The sequence below is a fragment of the Anomaloglossus baeobatrachus genome, chromosome 2 (genome assembly GCF_048569485.1).
Source record: "Anomaloglossus baeobatrachus isolate aAnoBae1 chromosome 2, aAnoBae1.hap1, whole genome shotgun sequence".
NCBI lineage: Eukaryota > Metazoa > Chordata > Amphibia > Anura > Aromobatidae > Anomaloglossus > Anomaloglossus baeobatrachus.
In genome coordinates this window covers 490,553,718-490,574,163 of record NC_134354.1, presented here as the reverse complement: position 1 = coordinate 490,574,163, position 20,446 = coordinate 490,553,718, and the positions used below count along the sequence as shown (strand labels likewise).

Here is a 20,446-nt window from a genome sequence, read left to right as displayed (position 1 = left end):
CCCACAGTATCGCTGACCCTCTGTCCACTAACCCTCCTGAGCCACGCCACCACCTCCTCTGAGCCCACAGCATGGCGACCCTGCCTCCTGTGACCTTCCTGAGCCGCTCCCCCACCGCCGCTCCCCCATTGTGAGATATTATAAGACACACTAGGATTGTAAGGCCTCATTCACAGGCTGCACCTTTTGTCGCGTTTTTGCTGCATTTTTTTAGTGCAGTTTTCATACCAAAACTGCATTCATTTCCTTCCCCAGCAGTCTATGTGATTTCAGTTTTTCTGTCTGCACATTACAGCTTTTTTTGGCTGTATCTTTGTAGTGAATACAGAGAGGCAGCATGTCAATTCTTTGTGTTTTTGCCAGTCTTTTTGAGCCCTTCTAGTTAATAGATTTGACTTAAAAAATGTAGCAAAAATGCATGCATGCGGGTGTAGTTTTTTGGGGCCAAAAACCTGAATCTTTATAGTCACCACAAAGGTGCAGCTTGCACACATAGCCTAAGATGGATCCTCATTTTAATATTCAAAACTATTTTTTCCTATTTTCCTTCTCTAAATTTGGGGTGCGTCTTATAATCTGGTGCGTCTTATAAAATGAAAATTACGGTAACATGCGGCTTGCAGATTGGGCTGCGCTTTTATTGCAACATGTTCCCTTTAAGCAAGGGCATCTGCATATTGTGCCTGGTAATTATAATCAAAGGCCTTTTTATTACTTATGTTATGTAGCTTTTCATGCCAAAAACTTTCAATATTTTTTGATATCCTAATAAAATATAATTTCCATAATTTATCATGTGAATCTTGTGTTCATGATGTGCATATAAAAGTGATAAAATACTTTGTTTTACCTTTAGTGAAATACGTATGGAAAATGAGACGCAATATTTGATATCTCTGAACTTTACAAAAGTTATTGAAGAGGACTACAACAGACAATTTTACTGTAATGGTGTATCTTCAAAAATCAACATCTTTTTTTATGTTACGTTCAAAAGGCCAGGTATGTATTCAGCTATTTTCACAAGTGAAAGTCATGTTGAAAGAGGGCACATTCAGCATAACGGACTAGAAGTCACCCGATTTCACAATATGAAAGACATTGTAATATTAACCCTTTACCCCCAGCCTGTTTTCACCTTCTTGACCAGGTCAATTTTTTTCATTTCTGACCAATGACACTTTGAGGTTATAACTCTGGAACGCTTCAATGGATTCCGATGATTCTGAGATTTTTTTTCTCCGTGACATATTGTACTTCATGTTACTGGTAAATTTAGAACGATATTATTTGCGTTTATTTGTGAAATTATCAAAAATTTGGCAATTTGTTTTCTATTTTAATGCTCTTAAACCAGAGAGTTATGTCACACAAAATAGTTAATAATAATCTCCCACATGTCTACTTTCCATCAGTGCAATTTTAATTTTTTAAACATATATTATTTTTTACTAGGAAGGTTAGAAGGGTCAAACTATTTTTTTTTTTTTAGGGACCACATCACATGTGAAGTGACTTTGAGGGTCCTATGTGACAGAAAATACCCAAAAGTGACACCATTCTAAAAACTATACCCCTCAAACTGCTCAAAACCCCCAAGAAGTGTATTAACCCTTTTAGGTGCTTCCCAGAAACTAAAGCATTGTGGAAGAAAATAAATTGTTTTTCATACAAAAATGTTACTTTAGCAGTAACACGAGAAAATGCACCTTACAATTTCTTGTGCAATTTCTCCTGAGTATGCTGATAGCACATATGTTGTGGAGAACTACTGTTTGGGCACATTGCAGGGCTTGGAAAGGAAGGAGCGCCATTTGACTTTTGGAATGCAAAAGTGGCTGTAATAGATAGCAGATGCCATATCGTGTTTGCTGAGCCCCTGATATGCCTAAACTGTAAAAATCCTCCACAAGTGACCCCATTTTGGAAACTAGACCGCTCAAGGAACTTATGTTCATGTGTGGTGGGCACCTTGAACACCCAGGAGCTTCACAAGATTTTTTAACGTTAAAGATAAAAAAAAAAAAATCACATTTTTCCCACAAAAATCTTGCTTTAGCCACAAATTTAGTATTTTCACAAGGGTAACAGGACAAAATGCACCATACAATTTGCTGTGCAATTTCTCCTTAGTATACCCATACCCCATTTGTAGTGGAAAACTACTGTTTGGGCGCATGGCAGGGCTTGTAAGTCAAGGAGCATAATTTTGGCTGAACGCCATGTCCCATTTGAAGATCCCCAAACGATAACAGCACAAGTAAACCCATTCTGGCATCCAAAATGTTCTATTTTGATATATCAGATTTTTACAGATACATTGATACCAACTATATTTATTTTTATATATTTATTGGTGTGGAAAAGCCTTGTGATTAGAATCTTGTTTTTTCAATTTCTTATTTTAGTCTTTTACATGATGTGAATATGTAATCATTGAATAACTTACACTATATACTGCAATTCAACCGTTTGCAGCATATAGTGAAAATAACATAACAGTCACCTATAATCAATGGAGCACCGTAATGGTCGGCAGATAGCCACACAATCTAAATGCCTTTGTAAGATGACATCTCCACAATGAGTATTTGGTGATTTTTTTTTTTTTATTTTGTAGGATTTCTGCAGCATTTCTACACCTAGAGTATTAGCTAAACTTGTGGTTTTTTTACATTGCGTTTTTGTGTGCATTTTTTATACAGATTTTATTTTGCTTTTCATGCTGCAGTTTTTGTCTGTTCTTGGTATATTATGTTTTAGATTAGGGGGTCTCAAGGATGTGGCCCCTGAGGCTTCTTCATGCAGCCCACAGGCACCTTAGACCTTCTGACTACCGTGGACCGATCCAGGGAGCTGCCAATGTCAGCGATTTATTTCAGTTGAATGTGCATCGTTGGGAACCAGGATGAGGAACATTACTACCAGATAGGGATCAGGATGGGTGAAATAACTACAAGATAGGGATCAGGATAGGGGAAGTAACTACAAGATAGGGACCAGGAATGGGGGAAATAACTACAAGATGGGGACCAGGATGGGGAGCATTACTATTAGATAGGGATCAGGATGGTGGAAATAGTTACAAAATGTTGGCCAGAATTACTATATGGTGCTAATTTTAAGACCATATTACTGTATGTGGCCAGTTGGGGGCAAAAAAATGTAAAACTGTTAGACATATAATTGAAAAATATTTTTTCCACTAAAAAAAAAAATCTGTTTTTATATATAAACTAAAGTAAAACAAAAAAAGTGTTATTGCCCCATATGTAACAATATAAAACTTCAATATAACTCTTAAGGACGCTTTACACCCAACAACATCGCTAATGAGATATCATTGGGGGTCACGGAATTTGTGACGCACATCTGGCCTCGTTAGCGACGTCGTTGCGTGTGACACTTATGAGCGACTTCTAACGATCAAAAATACTCACCAAATCGTTGATTGTCGACACGTCGTTCATTTCTCAAATATCGTTGCTCGTTTGGGACGCAGGTTGTTCGTTGTTCCTGAGGCAGCACACATCGCTACGTGTGACACCCCGGGAACGACAAACAATAGCGTTCCTGCATCCTCCGGCAACGAGGTGGGAGTGACGTTCATGTGGCTGGTGTCTGCCCCTCCACTTCTATTGGTTGCCTGCTGAGTGATGTCGCTATGACGCCGCACGAACCGCCCCCTTAGAAAAGAGGTTGTTTGCCGGCCACAGCGACGTCGTTAGGCAGGTAAGTTTGTGTGACGCGTACCTCCAATATTGTTCGCCACGGGCAGCGATTTGCCCGTGACGCACAAACGAAGGGGGTGGGTGCGATCGCTAGCGACATCGCTAGCGATGTCGCAACGTGTAAAGCGGCCTTTAGGAATAATGTCATTTAAAAAGATAAAATGAACACAATAATGTTCCAAAAAATTACCAAAGCGTATATAGAAAAAAATATGGTATCACTAAAAATGTCACTTTGTTCTACAAAGAATACGCCCTCCCCAATTCAAATTTTTCTGTGTGGCCCCTATACCCAGCCCAGTTTGAGACCCCCATTTCAGATAAAGCTGCTTCATTTTTGATAGGTCCTGGTATTTAACTTTTGACAAAACTTTGATAGTGTCATGTGTGGAATAGATGTATTTTTGCATGTATTCCACACATGACACTATCAAAGTTTTGTCAAAAGTTAAATACCAGGACCTGTCAAAAATGAAGCAGCTTTATCTGAAATGGGGGTCTCAAACTGGGCTGGGTATAGGGGCCACACAAAAAAATTTAAATTGGGGAGGGCGCATTCTTTGTAGGACAAAGTGACATTTTTAGTGATACCAGTGATACCGTATTTTCACAGAGGAAACTCGCTAAAATCACAGAAATTTTTTACCTGCAGATATTTTGCATCTAATGCAATCCTATGTGTAAAACATAAAACATGTTGGGGATTACAAACAGACACCAAAGGCAATTTATGCATCATAAAAAAGCACAGTGGGCATGAGATTTTACACATACATGTACATATTTCCGGGTATACCTTCTGGTGATCTTCACATGTCCGTATTTTCACACGGTCCATGTAAATCACATGAAGACTTGCCATTTTTTTCTGGCAGCACTGATGCCAAGGGCCAGTAAAAGTCTATGGGTCAGTAAAAAACACCTACAACATACGCATGGCATCCATGTGCCGTCCGTGTACTGTTCGTGTGCTGTACGTGTTTAACATTTCGAAGTATAGGAGAAGCTTTTAATTTTATTCTTTCTTTATCCATACTGGAAAAATACATGGTGACATACGGATGGCACACTGATGAAAAACACACATGACACCGGTACTGGTTTTTCATGTACATGTTTTATACACATCTGTGAAGAGAGCCTTAGAGATTGCCGGCAGCGTTTAACCTGTTAACAGCAAGAGGGGGCACTCAGCACCACTGATAGTGGAGACAGATAATGACTGAATAACACCACAGCCATCATCTACCTTGAATGGTTCAGCCTCTGAGCTTGTTTCTAAGGGGTACTTCACACACAGCGAGATCACTACTGAGATCGCTGCTGAGTCACGTTTTTTGTGACCTCATTAGCGATCTCGCTGTGTGTGACACTGAGCAGCGATCTGGCCCCTGCTGTGAGATCGCTGCTCGTTACACACAGCCCTGGTTCGTTTTTTTATTGTTGCTCTCCCGCTGATAAGCACACATCGCTGTGTGTGACAGCGAGAGAGCAACAATCCTGAATGTGCAGGGAGCAGGAGCCGGCATCTGACAGCCTGCGGTAAGCTATAACCAAGGTAAACATCGGGTAACCAAGGTGGTTACCCGATATTTACCTTCGTTACCAGCCTCCGCAGCTCTCACGCTGCCAGTGCCGGCTCCTGCTCCCTGCACACGCTAAGTTAAGCGGTGTGAGCTGGTAACTAAGGTAAACATCAGGTAACCATACCCGATGTTTACCTTAGTTACCAGTATCCGCAGCTTCCAGACGCCGGCTCCGTGCAAGCGCAGCGTCGCTTGCACGTCGCTGCTGGCTGGGGGCTGGTCACTGGTCGCTGGTGAGATCTGCCTGTTTGACAGCTCACCAGCGACCATGTAGCGACGCAGCAGCGATCCTGACCAGGTCAGATCGCTGGTGGGATCGCTGCTGCGTCGCTAAAGTGTGACGGTACCCTTACACACGCTCTCAATTTGCCTGGTAAATTGTGTGTGATTAATAGTTACACATGTGTTTAGGGGCCAATTTGAAGGTCCTTGGGCAACAAAAAGTCATTAAATATGATATATTTTTTTTAAACATTTAAGTGCCATTGCTAGTATTATAATATTTTTACAGATATGCTACATTTCTAATTTCCGCCTGTAATTCTTTGTTCTTTGCAGATCCTAATTTCCAAGGATTCTTAATTGCATTTTTTGTGTCGATGTTCTTGGTTATAGTTATAGCTATTATTGCTGTAAGGATCTTTAAAGTCGACATTGTCCTTTGGTATCGAGGTTCCTGGTTTACTAAAACAGATCAAAAAGGTATGTTTTTATCTATCAGTATGGAAGAGTTTGCTTCCTAAAGAGGTCTTTAGTCCCATTTTCCCATTAGGGCATGTGGATGTTATTGCCCTATATGAACAAGAATGGACAAATGCTCTACAAAAGTGTCGAACACCAGGCACAACCAGAATGCCTATGTGTTACATGGCTGGCTGTTCATTTAAAGGGAATCTGTCACCAGGTTTTTGCTACCTAATATGAGACTAACATAATGTAGAAACGAAGACTCTGATTCCAGCGGTGTGTCATTTACTTGGATGCTTGTTGTAAGTTTTATCAGGAGGAGATTATTATTAGAGGACTAGTAAATCTGCTGCCAGGTAGCCAATCATATTAATGAGTTTTGTATAACTCCACCCTCTCAACTGGTTGACAGAAAGATGCCAATCAGTGGAGTGGGTGGGGTTATAGAGAACTCATCACTCACTGGTAGTTCTGCAGTAGATAAATCAGTGATTTTATCAAAAAGACAGCAAACAGTTCAGTAAGTGACACATCGTTGGAATCAGGGTCTCTGTCTCTACATTATGCTCCTTTCAGATGGGGGAGCAAAAACCTGGTGACAGATTCCCTTTAAATGGCCAGCATGTAATGTTACAGGGGAACCAAGTGGACAGATGCAGTTTCCCCCAGCATTTACAGATGATCATCTAGGAGTTTGTTTTAAACTATGGCTATGTTTTACAAAAGAGTGGTCTTACTGAGACCACAATCAGCAAAAGCAATCAGGGATAATGATCACCACAGAAAGAAACAAGTACATTTATATTCATATTGCTATTGAATATCTATGAAATTCAAATTTGAAATAAAAATGTATTCCTTTAAGTTAATTGGGTTCTCCGAAAATATAGTTCAAATGGCCAACATAACATATAGACTATGCAGGTTGAATACAGATGAGACGCTTCCGTATATAGACAGTATATGGGCTCTTTGCAGTCCATAATGTCTGTGACAGAAGGAGGTAGAATTTGGCCCCATATCTATGGGGCTCTTGTGCGGCGGCACAGGTTGCACCAATGCTATGTCCACCCCTGAATCTATTGTAGCGTCTTGTATAGTGAATTGCAGTCCCCATATGTGGGGGTCATTCGCATAATACAGACTCATCAGGATTGCCATGAGTGCAGGTAATGACACTTGTCTAGTATGTACTTTGTCTTGTCCAGATGCGGTGCTCTTCTGAAGATGCATCTTGAGACAACCTCTTTTCTAAGTACCAAGCATCAAGAGGCATGTTGGACCTGGGTGTTACTTGGATGAGGTCCTGTTGCTAATTTACTTTTCTAACTAAAGGCCTCGTTACACGCAGCGACATCGCTAACGAGATATCGCTGGGGTCACGGAATTCTTGATGCACATCCGGCCTCGTTAGCGACGTCGTTACGTGTGACACTTACGAGTGACCGCTAACGATCAAAAATACTCACCAAATCGTTGACACGTCGTTTATTTTCAAAATGTCGTTGCTCGTTCTGGACGCAGGTTGTTCGTCGTTCTGATGCAGCACACATCGCTACGTGTGACACCCCAGGAACGACAAGCAATAGCATACCTGCGTCCTCTAACAATGAGGTGGGAGTGAAGTTCATGCGGCTGCTCTCCTCCCCTCCGCTTCTATTGGTGGCCTGCTGAGTGACGTTGCTGTGACGCCGAACGAACCACCCCCTTAAAAAAGAGGTTGTTCGGCGGCCACAGTGACGTCATTAGGAAGGTAAGTGTGTGTGACGCATACCGGCGATATTGTGCGCCACGGGCAGCGATTTGCCCATGACGCACAAACGACGGGGGTGGGTGCGATCGCTAGCGTCATCGCTAGCGATGTCACAGCGTGTAATGCGGCCTTAAGGAATAAATAAATTGCAATCAGGAGTTTGAAGCTAAATCAATTGTGCATAGAAATGTCTAGTAATTGTGTAGACCGCAGACGACATATATATCTTATTTCCTGCCCAGATGTTTCGGATTTACTATTCTTAGACAAGAAATTGATCATTATCTCAGCTTTTGCAGCCATATTCTTATTTGATCATTATCTCAGCTTTTGCAGCCATATTCTTATTGTAGAACTGTACAGGACTGTTATATCCCAGTCTAACGGTTTAATTCCCATCAATGTTGTCACAGTTGCAGATGGGAAACTGTACGATGCTTACATAATATACCCCAAAACTTCTATGGAAACCAACTCATGTGAAATGGACATATTTGTACTGAAAGTGCTGCCGGAAGTTCTGGAGAAACAGTGTGCTTATCGACTATTTATTATCGGACGGGATGATTTACCAGGACAAGGCAAGTATTTCCATAGCTTATGTGCCTATAATGTTCATGACCCAGATACAACAACAACAAAAAATGTTATACTAAAAACATGGGGCTCCATTTGCTTTTAAATATATGTTCAATGATGTAGTGGTCATTCTAAATTGTGGAATTGTTAAACTGCACAATCCATGAAAACTTTAATGTTAACAACCAGGCTTGTTTTGAGACCTAAAATACCTGGTTTTTTTTCTCTACTTGTTCTCCCCCCCCCAACAATTTAGCTATGTGTTTTTTTGTGTTTTTTTTTTGCAGCTTTTTTAACTCCTACTGGGGGCAAGAGAAAAAACAACAGTTTTGACATAATTTATTTTAATGTTTTTACATTTTCTGTGGTTCAGAATGAAGCATAAATAAATTGTAGAAGAAAGTTTACCCTTAAGATCACCTGTAAGGCTATGTCCGCACTTTCCGTTTCCACCTGCGTTTCAGCTGCTTCTTAGGTCCGTTTTGAACTGCAGCGTTTTCATGCCAAAATGCATGCGTTTTAATTTTCCAGCAAATTCTATGGGAAATGGAGATTTCTAGTCCGCACTTAGCGTTTCCAAACGCAGCGCTTAATTTGCATAATTTTGGGCAAAAACTCTGCGTTCAAAGAAGCAGCATGTCAATTGTTTTTGCCATTTGGGCTGTGTTTTGCTAACATCGAAGTCAATGAGAAGTTGTAAAAAGCAACAAACATCAAAATTCGAGCGTTTTACCTGCTTTTTGGCTGCAGAAAGGATGCGTTTTGGACTCCATAAACGCATGCTTTTCTGACATCAAAATAATGAAATGATATGTCCCTTTACACACACACACACATAGTCCGACAATTAAATTAATGAAAAATATTAATTTATTGCTATTTTAGCCATAAATAGTATTAAACCACTATAATTATATGAAATATAACTATTTTCGTTATGATTTCAATAATTATGTGTTCCTTTTTTTTCCCTTTTTTCATTGTGTTAGACTGTTTAAACTTTATTTAGCAGTGTCTTTATGTTCAAAACGCATCTGTCTAAACGCAATTGAAAAGCATGTAAAAAAGCGCTAAAAAAAAAAGCGATTCTGTGCTCAAAAGCAACTTTGGCAAAAGTACTTTCTGCCAGAGGATGCGTTTAGAACTGCAACTAGGACGACGCAAAGTGCGGACATAGCTTAAAAGGCATCTCATCTAGCCAATCAGTCGTCCTGCTTTGTACTGAAGAATGCAAACAACCTAAAACACGTGACTGAAAATAGACATTCTTGTTTAGCTTCATATCCTAAGTCATGTGGAAAGGCTCACTAATGGGTCAATATGGCCATAAGGGGACTTTACACGCAACGACATCGCTAACGAGATGTCGTTGGGGTCACGGAATTCGTGACGCACATCCGGCGTTATTAGCGACATCGTTGCGTGTGACACGTACGAGCGACCGCTAACGATGCAAAATACTCACCAAATTGTTGATTGTTGACACGTCGTCCATTTCCCAAATATCGTTGCTGCTTTTGGACGCAGGTTGTTTGCCGTTCCTGAGGCAGCACACATCGCTACGTGTGACACCCCGGGAACGACGAACAACACCATACCTGCATCCTCCGGCAACGAGGTGGACATGACTTTCATGTGGCTGCTCTCTGCCCCTCTGCTTCTATTGGTGGCCCGCTGATTGACGTCGCTGTGACGCCGCACGAACCGCCCCCTTAGAAAAGAGGCTGATCAGACTCTTTTCTAAGAGGGCGGTCCATGCAGCGTCACAGCGATGTCGCTAGGAAGGTAAGTAAGTGTGACGGCTCCTAGCGATATTGTGCGCCACAGGCAGCGATTTGCCCGTGACGCACAAACGACGGGGCCGGGTGCGATCGGCAGCGACATCGCTAGCAATGTCGCTGCGTGTAAAGTGGCCTTTAGTATTGCTACTTTAATCCCTTCATGACATTTGTACATGTACAACAAATGTCGTGTCCATGTCTTTAATACAGCCTTGCACACCGAGCCCCCATCTTTTTCAGCAGATGATGACTGATTTAATCAGCCATCATATGCTTTTAATAGCCGCAGGTGGAGTGGAGCTCCATCTCCAGCTGTTAATCTGTTAAATGCCACTATCAATCTCTGACACTGGCATTTAACATATAGGGGCAGGTGGGACACATCATTCCACTCTCCCATCGTTACATTTGGGTATGTGATCAAGGGGCGCCGATTGGTTGCCATGACAGCTTGGGGGTCTGTTGATGACCCCCATGCCTCTCAATATGATACTCCTGTAAAAGCCTGCATTTACCTGGCATTCATGGGAGACTGTGATTTTTGCTATATATAGCAGTGCTACTGCATTGCTGTGTATCACACAAGTGATCAGCATCTGATGATTGCAGCTTCAAATAACCCGATGGGACTATTAAATACAATAAAAAGTTAAAAAGAAATAATAATAATAATTGTTAACAATATGAAAAAATAAACACAAAACTTCAAATCACCCCACTTTTGCCCCCATTAAAAAAAACCACACATTTAAGGCCACTTTACACGCAGCGACATCGCTAGCGATGTCGCTGCCGATCGCACCCGCCCCTGTCGTTTGTGTGTCACGGTCAAATCACTGCCCGTGGCGCCAGGGCCGTATTTACCATTAGGCACCCGTGGTCCCGTGCCTAGGGCGGCAGGATGCAGGAGGCGGCACCTTCTAGCAGTAAAAGGAAAAAAAAAAATTTTTTTTTTTACACATTCATTAAATCCGCTGTATTTTCGGAGGGGGGAGGGGGGAGAGGCGCACCTTTATTTATTTGTATCCACGTCAATTAAGACGCGAATGCAGACAAACTGCGGCAGCCGGGCACAGAGAGCTGATTGACCCTGGAACTGCCGGAGCCTGCACTTCCGGGGTCACAGGCGCGCCAATCAGCTCCTTCCTCTGTGCTGCGTCCAATGCTGTGTGGATTTCACATGCAGAGCTCACAGCAGGACGCCGCGATGGAAGCTGGTGTCAGAAGAGGATACTCACGTGAGCCAGGAAGATGACGGCGGGCCCTGGAGCAGGTAAGTGCTCGCAGAGCTGAAGATTCATAAGGAGCGTGGGGGTGTCTCTAATGCAGACTGGAGATCTGCGTATGGGGTGGGAGGAGAGAGGCTGATACTGGGGGAGACTTGGGGGAAGAGAAGCTGATACTGGGGGAGGCTGGGAGGAGAGAGTCTGATGCTGGGGGAGGCTGGGAGGGAGGAGGCTGATGTTGCGGAAGGCTGGGATGGGGGGAGGCTGACGCTGGGAGGAGGGAGGCTGATGCTGAGGGAGGCTGATGCTGGGGGAGGCTGGGAGGAGAGAGGCTGATGCTGGGGGAGGCTGGGAGGAGAGAGGCTGATGCTGGGGGAGGCTGATGCTGGGGGAGGCTGGGAGGAGGGAGGCTGATGCTGAGGGAGGCTGATGCTGGGGGAGGCTGGGAGGAGAGAGGCTGATGCTGAGGGAGGCTGATGCTGGGGGAGGCTGGGAGGAGAGAGGGGGAGGCTGGGAGGAGAGAGGCTGATGCTGGGGGAGGCTGATGCTGGGAGAGTTTGGGAGGAGAGAGGCTGATGCTGGGGGAGGCTGGAAGGAGAGAGGCTGGTGCTGGGGGAGGCTGGGAGGAGGGAGGCTGATGCTGAGGGAGGCTGATGCTGGGGGAGGCTGGGAGGAGAGAGGCTGATGCTGGGGGAGGCTGGGAGGAAAGAGGCTGATGTTGAGGGAGGCTGATGCTGGGAGAGGCTGATGCTGCGGGAGGCTCGGAGGAGAGAGGCTGATGCTGAGGGAGGCTGATGCTGGGGGAGGCTGGGAGGAGAGAGGCTGATACTGGGGGAGGCTTTTGCTGGGGGAGGCTGGGAGGGGGGAGGCTGATGCTGGGGGAGGCTGATGCTGAGGGAGGCTGATGCTGAGGGAGGCTGATGCTGGGGGAGGCTGATGCTGGGGGAGGCTGGGAGGGGGAGACTGATGCTGGGGGAGGCTGGGAGGAGAGAGGCTGATGCTGGTTGAGGCTGGGAGAAGAGAGGCTGATGCTGGGGAAGGCTGATGCTGGGGGAGGCTGGGAGGAGAGAGGCTGATGCTGGGGAGGCTGATACTGGGAGAGGCTGTGAGGGGGGAGGCTGGGAGGGGGGAGGCTGATGCTGGGGGAGGCTGATGCTGGGGGGGCTGATGCTGGGGGAGGCTGGGAGGAGTGAGGCTGATGCTGGGGGAGGCTGGGAGAAGAGAGGCTGATGCTGGGGGCAGAGAGGCTGATGCTGTGATGCTGAGGGAAGCTGGGGGAGAGAGGCTGATGCTGGGGGAAGCTGGGGGAGAGAGGCTGATGCTGGGGGAAGCTGGGGGAGGGAGGCTAATGCTGGGGGAAGCTGGGGGAGAGAGGCTGAAGCTGGGGGAGGCTGGGGGAAGAGAGGCTGAAGCTGGGGGACGCTGGGGGGAGGGGCTGATGCTGGGGGGGCTGGGGGGAGAGAGGCTGATGCTGGGGGAGAGGCTGCTGGTGAAGGCAGGGGAGAGCGGCTGCTGCTGGGGGAATGGGAGAGAGGGGCCAATCCTAGAGACAGAGGACAAGGGTTGAGGGATAGTGCAATGACAAAATCGATGGGGGGGAGTGTAAGGACTCAGAATGAGAGGGGGGCAGCATTGGGAGCTCATTATGGAGAAGGGGCAGCATGTGTGGGCTCAGTATGGAGTGGAGCAATGTAGGGGAGTCAATATCAAGAGTGGGGTAGTGTGTGTGTGGGGGGGGTGTCTCAGCATAAGCGTTAGTGTGGTGGTCTTAGTATGATGAATGGGGCAGCATGGAGGTGTCATTATGGAAAAGAGGAAGGCAGCATTAGGAGCTCATGGAGAGGGGCAGCATGCATGGGACATTGTGAGGAGGGAACAGCATGCATGGGAAACTGTGAGGAGGGAGCAGCGTGCATGGGACATTGTGAGGAGGGGGCAGCATGCATGGGACATTGTGAGGACGGGGAAGCATGCATGGGACATTGTGAGGAGGGGGGAAGCATGCATGGGACATTGTGAGGAGGGGGCAGCACGCATGGGACATTGTGAGGAGGGGGCAGCACGCATGGGACATTGTGAGGAGGGGGCAGCATGCATTGGAAACTGTGAGGAGGGAGCAGCATGCATGAGACATTGTGAGGAGGGGGCAGCATGCATGGGAAACTGTGAGGAGGGAGCAGCATGCATGGGACATTGTGAGGAGGGGGCAGCATGCATGGGACATTGTGAGGAGGGGGCAGCATGCATGGGACATTGTGAGGAGGGGGCAGCATGCATGGGACATTGTGAGGAGGGGGCAGCATGCATGGGACATTGTGAGGAGGGGGCAGCATGATGTGAGGTCAATGTGCAGATCATATTTCATAATTGAGGAAGGTGTAGTGGGTATAATTTATAAGGGAGGGCAGTGTGTAGTTTATTAGGGGCAGTGTGACAGTCACAGTATATAAGTGGGGACGGTGTGGTGGGAATATTTTATACTCATGCTATGTTTTGATGTGCCCGTGGTGATCCCCATTGGGGGGGGGGTTAGTGCCCTTCGTTTCTCATTGATACTTTTTCAAGTGTTTTACAGAGTAGATCTGCCTTAAACAGATGTCGTGTGCGAAAACTCAGTGTTACGTTGTCACTAAGGGGCGCGACCACTTAAAGTGCCTAGGGCAGCACGAAGGCAAAATACAGCCCTGCGTGGCGCACAATATCGCTAGTACCCGTTACACGTACTTACCTTCCAAGCAACGTCGCTGTGGCTGGCGAACAGCCTCTTTTGTAAGGGGGCAGTTCGTGCGGCATCACAGCGATGTCACACGGCAGGCGTCCAATAGAAGCGGAGGGGCAGAGAGCAGCCGCAGAGTCACTCCCACCTCATTGTCGGAGGACGCAGGTATGGTGTTCGTCGTTCCTGGAGTGTCACACATAGCAATGTGTGCTGCCTCAGGAACGACCAACAACCTGCGTCCTGCACCAGCAACGACATTTGGGAAATGGATGACGTGTCAACAATCAACGATTTGGTGTGTATTTTACATCGTTAGCGGTTGCTCGTATGTGTCACACGCAACGACGCCGCTAACGAATCCGGATGTGCGTCACGAATTCCGTGACCCCAACGACATCTCGTTAGCTATGTCATTGAGTGTAAAGCCCCCTTTAGTATTGATGCGTCCATAAATTTCTGATCTGTCAAAGTAATAATTAAATTAATCCAATTGGTAAATGGTGTAACGAGAAAAAACTGAAACCTCACAATTACTATATGTTTTTTGGGCTTTCACAATATTGCAATAAAATGCAATGAGGTGCTCAGAACATCATATCTACCCCAACATTGCATCAGTAAAAATGTCAGCTGAGGGCACAAAAAATAAGCCATCACACAGCCCCATATCCCAAAAATTGAAAGCATCATGACTCTTGGAAAATGGCAACACAAGCAAAAATTTTTTTTCTTACAAAGTTCCAATTTTTTTTTCAACTTTGAAATAAAAAATAAAATATACTTAATTGTTCTGACCTGGAGAATTTTTTTGCCAGGTCAGGTGTATTGTATATTGAACATGGTAAATAAAAAAAAAAAATGTGTGAAGTTTCACTTTTTTTTTGCAATTTCAATGCATTTGGAATTGTTTTCCACTTTCTAGTGCATCTTATGACAATGTGAATGCTGTTTTTCAAAAGTAAACGTCATCCCACAGAAAACATGCCCTCACACATCTATGTGGATGGCAAAATAAACAAGTTATGTTTCTTGGAATAAGGGGAGGGAAAAATGGAAAATCGAGCGGTTGTGAGAGGGTTAAAGTGGCACTAGAGTATAAGCTTTTCCCCTCTGAAGAGGCTACTTGAAAGTTTCTTATATAACTTTTAATAGCCCATTAAAAGGGTATATATAAACCTAAACTGAAAAAGACCCATCAACAATAAAAGTAGTGTACAAACCGCAATCAAAACAAATATGCCCAGCTGGGCCAAGAGGTATTAGACCAATAATAAAGTCTGACCCTATTGACTCTAGTTATACTCACTCCTGCCCGTCAGCGGGGGTTGGCACCTAAATTCACAATGATGATGCTCCCACTCCACGTTGGCTAACCCTGTCTCACCATCCTTTGTACAAAATTGTGCAAGGGAGGCTCTTAAGGGTGCTTTACACAATGCGACATCGCTTGCGATTGCTAGCGATGTCGAGCTCGATAGCACCCGCCCCCGTCGTTCGTGCGACATTTGGTGATCGCTGCCGTAGCGAACATTATCGCTACGGCAGCATCACACGCACATACCTTGACAGCGACGTCGCTATGGCCGCCGAACAATCCCTCCTTCAAGGGGGAGGAGCGTTCGGCGTCATAGCGACGTCACTGTGGCGTCGCTAAGCGGCCGGCCAATAGAAGCGGAGGGGCAGAGATGAGCGGGACATAACATCCCGCCCACCTCCTTCCTTCCGCATTGCCGGTTGATGCAGGTAAGGAGATGTTCGTCATTCCTGCGGTGTCACACACAGCGATGTGTGATACCACAGGAACGACGAACAACATCGTACCTGTGGCAGCAGCGATATTAAGGAAAGGAGCGACGTGTCAACGATCACCGTTTTTGAATGATTTTGCGATCGTTGATCGTCGCTCCTTGGTGTAACACGCTGCGATATCGCTACCGCGCCGGATGTGCGTCACTAACGACGTGACCCCGACGATATATCGGTAGCAATGTCGCAGCGTGTAAAGCACCCTTTACTCTAGGACTCTAGGGCTGACCTAGGCCTTCGATCATATAAGGAATTAGTAGGAAGTGAGGGGCAGCCGCAGCACCTACTCCCTGTTGATTACTTGCATCTGAAGGCGGGAAGAGAGAAGCCGGTGGTGGTAGGGCACAGGGCTCACGTGAAGTAACAACCTTATGTCAGTCCCGGGAACGTGAGTCCTGGTACCGTTGGAACTGCGCCGGCATGGGAGGGAAGTATAGGCTTTTTATTTTAATGAAGCAAGCATGGGGAATGAGAAGAGGTTGTCCTAGTAGTGGACAACCCATTTATATAGCAAAACTATTTATTTAAATAATATCACAATCAGTGCATCATATTTTCTTAATATTATTATTTCATGTGAGGTTAAAACTCCTTAGTTTCATAATACAGTTTAGCTTCATAGCATTTAACACAAGGCTACAAAATCACTTGCAGGCTCATATACATAATCAAGCGATGGCATGGTTATACCTTCAGCTACCGCTAGATGGCGCTTAGTGCATGCGGAATCACCATTGAGTTCAATGTTAGCTGGAGTGTATTAAATGGGTTGTCTGGTATTAAGCTTCAAGTCTGCAGTCACTGTGTTACTCTATGTGACTGAAAACTTGTGAAAAATCACATTGTATACACTAAGAGTGGTGAGGATTCTCCGATATCTGGAGCAGGCAAACATATAACTTGAAGCAAGCAATATTAATATTTCTGGCCACATTCCGAATAGATGGGTGCTGCCTTGCTCAGTGCAAGTGTATACTGAGTGAGGCTGGAAACAGTCTAGCCTGAATGTGGCCGTGAGTATGCATAGCACATACTTAGGGGCACATGACTGCTGGCACCCGGAGAATCCTCACAGTGTGCAGTGCACACGATGTGAGGAATCACATATATGAAGTCACGTAGAGTAACTGTAGACATGTAGCTTAAAATCGGACCAACCCCTTTAAGTTTGTAATCTCATTGCAGAAGTGTCTGCAAGCAACAAATTCTAAAAAAAATAGAGCTATGACCTCTTTAAAGATATATATATATATATATATATATATATATATATATATATATATATATATATATATATATATATATATATATATATATATATATATATATATATATATACTGAATCAAATTGGAATTATAGAAAAAAATAAAATAAAAAAGCTTTAGTAGGTTGCAAATATTGGTGTAATTCCTAAATGACTAAAACAAAATCAATCTGTTTTACTGTGCTTTCAGCTATTGCAGACCTTGTCGATGAGACCATTTCACAAAGCAGAAGAATAATTATTGTCTTGGGTAACGTGTTCTGTGAAAAGCATGGTGAGGACTTTGAGCAGAAGATAGCCATGTATGACGCTCTCATTCGGAATAAAGTCAAGGTAATTTTGATAGCAACGGAGAAGATAATAGACTACACAAACATGCCCGAATCTATAAAATACGTCAAACAGAAGCAGGGTGTCATGCGATGGAAAGGAGAATTAACGGAAGCCGCTCTTTCACCTAATACAAGGTTCTGGAAAAATATCCGGTATCAGATGCCCCCGGCTCCGCGTCATTCTGAAAAGGAACTGCACTACATTCATTCGGAAGACTGAAAACGGACTGAGTGTTCTAGACTTTTACATTCTTGTACCGGTATCAGACCGTTCTTGTAGTCAAAAACACTAGGAACTAGGCTGCTTATGGAGGAATTCTGGCTCACCACAATGGAAGATGAGTGACGCTGAAGACATCACAGCCACAGATACCTGCTGGGATGTATTTGAGATTGCCAGGTCCCATGGCCCTATCATCTTTTAGTGACTACAGAAATAAAGGTGTAGGATACTTGCAGACATGTATGTGACCTAGCAGGTTTCTCTAAATATAATGGTATCGACACCACTCACTTCCAGATACGAAAGTGAGTCACTCTGGAATAACTGTTTAGACAAAAAGCACCAGCACTCCTTGCTTCTTACCTACAGATATTATGACAGCCTTGACCATTCAATCGAGTTCCACTTTGTCACCAATTTAGATACTACCTCCTTTTATCATCAGACTACACTTTCCCAGGATTTCACATTTCATCTGCTGAACTCCGGTGTATATCGTCGTCAACAAGAAGCTAAAGCCGTTTCATCCGGTGTTAATTCTACTTTATTGAATGTTGTAGGCTTCAAAGTTCATTTGATGGCATAGACGTGTAAAACTGATATACTTCATTGTTTACTGTGTTTGTTTTAGTTCATTTAAATAATGGGGGACAAGACTATTAACTGCATTGCAATACATTTTTGCCTTTTCCTGCCTCATTCACATCTTTAAAGTGAATCTGTTGCCAAATTTTTCCCACTTAATCTGCACCACAATAGAGTCAGAGATCCTGATTCCAGCGATGTATCACTTACTGGGCTGCTTGCTGTAGTTTTGATGAAAGTTTTATCAGCAAGGTATTATAAATGGAGGAAAACAAACAGAAACCAGCTCACGCCAGTAGCATAGTCCTCAGTTTTGAACAAGCAGGATGCACGTATCCCACCACTGCCAGGTGCTGTACCAATTCGAAACAAGAAGACGATCCAGCTTCCAGGTGTGTACAATTTTTTTTTTCCTTTTTAGGTTTAATAAATTCTTTTAAAATGTGAATTGCATATATAAATGCTAGGATTAACAGCCAAGATTTAAGAACGCAACCCAGAATTATAAACGCGTCTGGTTTGTCACTTTTTCTTGTTTTTTAACCCACCACTAAATTCTATCCTAGCATTTATAAGTGCAATTCACATTTTTAAAAAAATGTAATAAACCTAAATTACCGTATATTCATGAGCTCTGCATACTCGCCCCCACCATTGATTGACTGCTTCTTGTATACACTATGCATAGGCAGAAAGCGGTCAATCACTGGTGTGGGCGGGGTTATATTGAGTTCCACATTAAGAGAATTGGTAGACCTGCAGCAGATAAAACAACAAAGCAGCCCAATAAGTTACACATCGCTGGAATCAGGGTCTCTGCCCCTTCATCATGCTGTTTTCAAACTGAGTAGCAAAAATCTGGTCATAGATTCCCTTTTAATGCCTATAATGAGACCTACACATACCTCAGATGGAAATGTATGTTATTGCAGTATAAGAATGACATGCAGTAGGAACAAATTTACTAGATAAATGTGGCAGAATTTGGTCTCAATGTGTACCCCACCAAGTGGCATTCATGCCTTGGGCTATGTGCGCATGTAGCGTTCTGTAGCGATTTGAACAGCACACGTGCGCTTCAAATCGCTGCAGAAAGAGTCCGTAGTGAAAAAAAAAAAAGCTGATTCCATGCGCTCTGAGTGCAGCCCCTCCCATAGACAGAGCGGGTGCTGCAGGCAGAGCGCACGGAAGAAGTGACATGTCACTTCTTAGAACGCGCGCTTCAGGCAGCAGCCAAAGCGCTGCGCTCTAATACACCACATGCGCGCGTCTCCTGCATAATCTCCATAGATTATGCAGGGGACGCAGGACGCATGCAGTTACGCTGCGGTGCAGATCGCAGCGTAACTGCATGCAAATATGCAACGTGCGCACATAGCCTTATACTGCACTTTTTTGTTTCAAACTCTTTTTGCTCCTCACTTGTGGCCTAAAACACAACTTTTTCAAAATATAAGCACAAATTAAACCAAACAATAGGTGGTGTAAAGTTAGACAAAATGTCAATCAGGTTACACTAAAATTACAGTTAAACTACAGTATGAGAGAATGTGCTAAATATATTCTTAGACTGTGCTTACGATGTGTAAATATCAGACAATGCTAATCTGTTCCAGTGTTACTTTGCTATGAAATATGTTTGCAGATCTCCCACTTGTCACTTTTACTTGTAAATAGGATCCTAATCATATGAAAAACAATAACAATAAATACTTTTGGTTTCATAGATATTGGTTGTTGGTGACTTTAACTTAATCTCTGCGAGCCCTTAAGGGGAATCTCTCAATCTGCCCAAGAGCTGTCCCTGTACCCAACTTCCATTGTGTCTGTCCCCCCCGAAGTCTCAAATTCCGTTATTTAATCGAGGACATAATCATATGGAGATCTTAAGCGGGGTTTACACGCTACAATATCGTTAATGAATTATCGTCGGGGTCACGGTGTTTGTGACGCACATCCGGCTTCATTAACTAGATTGCAGTGTGTGACCTTAAACGATCGCAAAAGTGGTCAAAATCGTTTGCCGCGGAGAGGTCGTCCTGAAACAAAAAATCGTTTTCTGCTTATTAGCGATGTTGGTCCTCGTTCCTGCGGCAGCACACATCACTGTGTGTGACACCGCAGGAGCGACGAACACCTCCTTACCTGCCTCCACCGGCAATGCGGAAGGAAG

General features: G+C 44.3%; 1 protein-coding gene across 1 annotated transcript in view; it reads left to right on the top strand.

The window, feature by feature from the left end:
• LOC142291721 (interleukin-1 receptor type 1-like) overlaps window positions 1-20,001 on the top strand; it is a 92,676-nt gene extending 72,675 nt beyond the window's left edge. Inside the window, exons 9-12 of the mRNA XM_075336462.1 lie at window positions 857-1,002; window positions 5,876-6,019; window positions 8,171-8,338; window positions 17,324-20,001. Of these exons, the coding sequence (XP_075192577.1) occupies window positions 857-1,002; window positions 5,876-6,019; window positions 8,171-8,338; window positions 17,324-17,685 (820 nt within the window). The 3' untranslated portion in view covers window positions 17,686-20,001. The remainder of the gene's footprint in view (window positions 1-856; window positions 1,003-5,875; window positions 6,020-8,170; window positions 8,339-17,323) is intronic.
• Window positions 20,002-20,446: the final 445 nt, after the last annotated feature.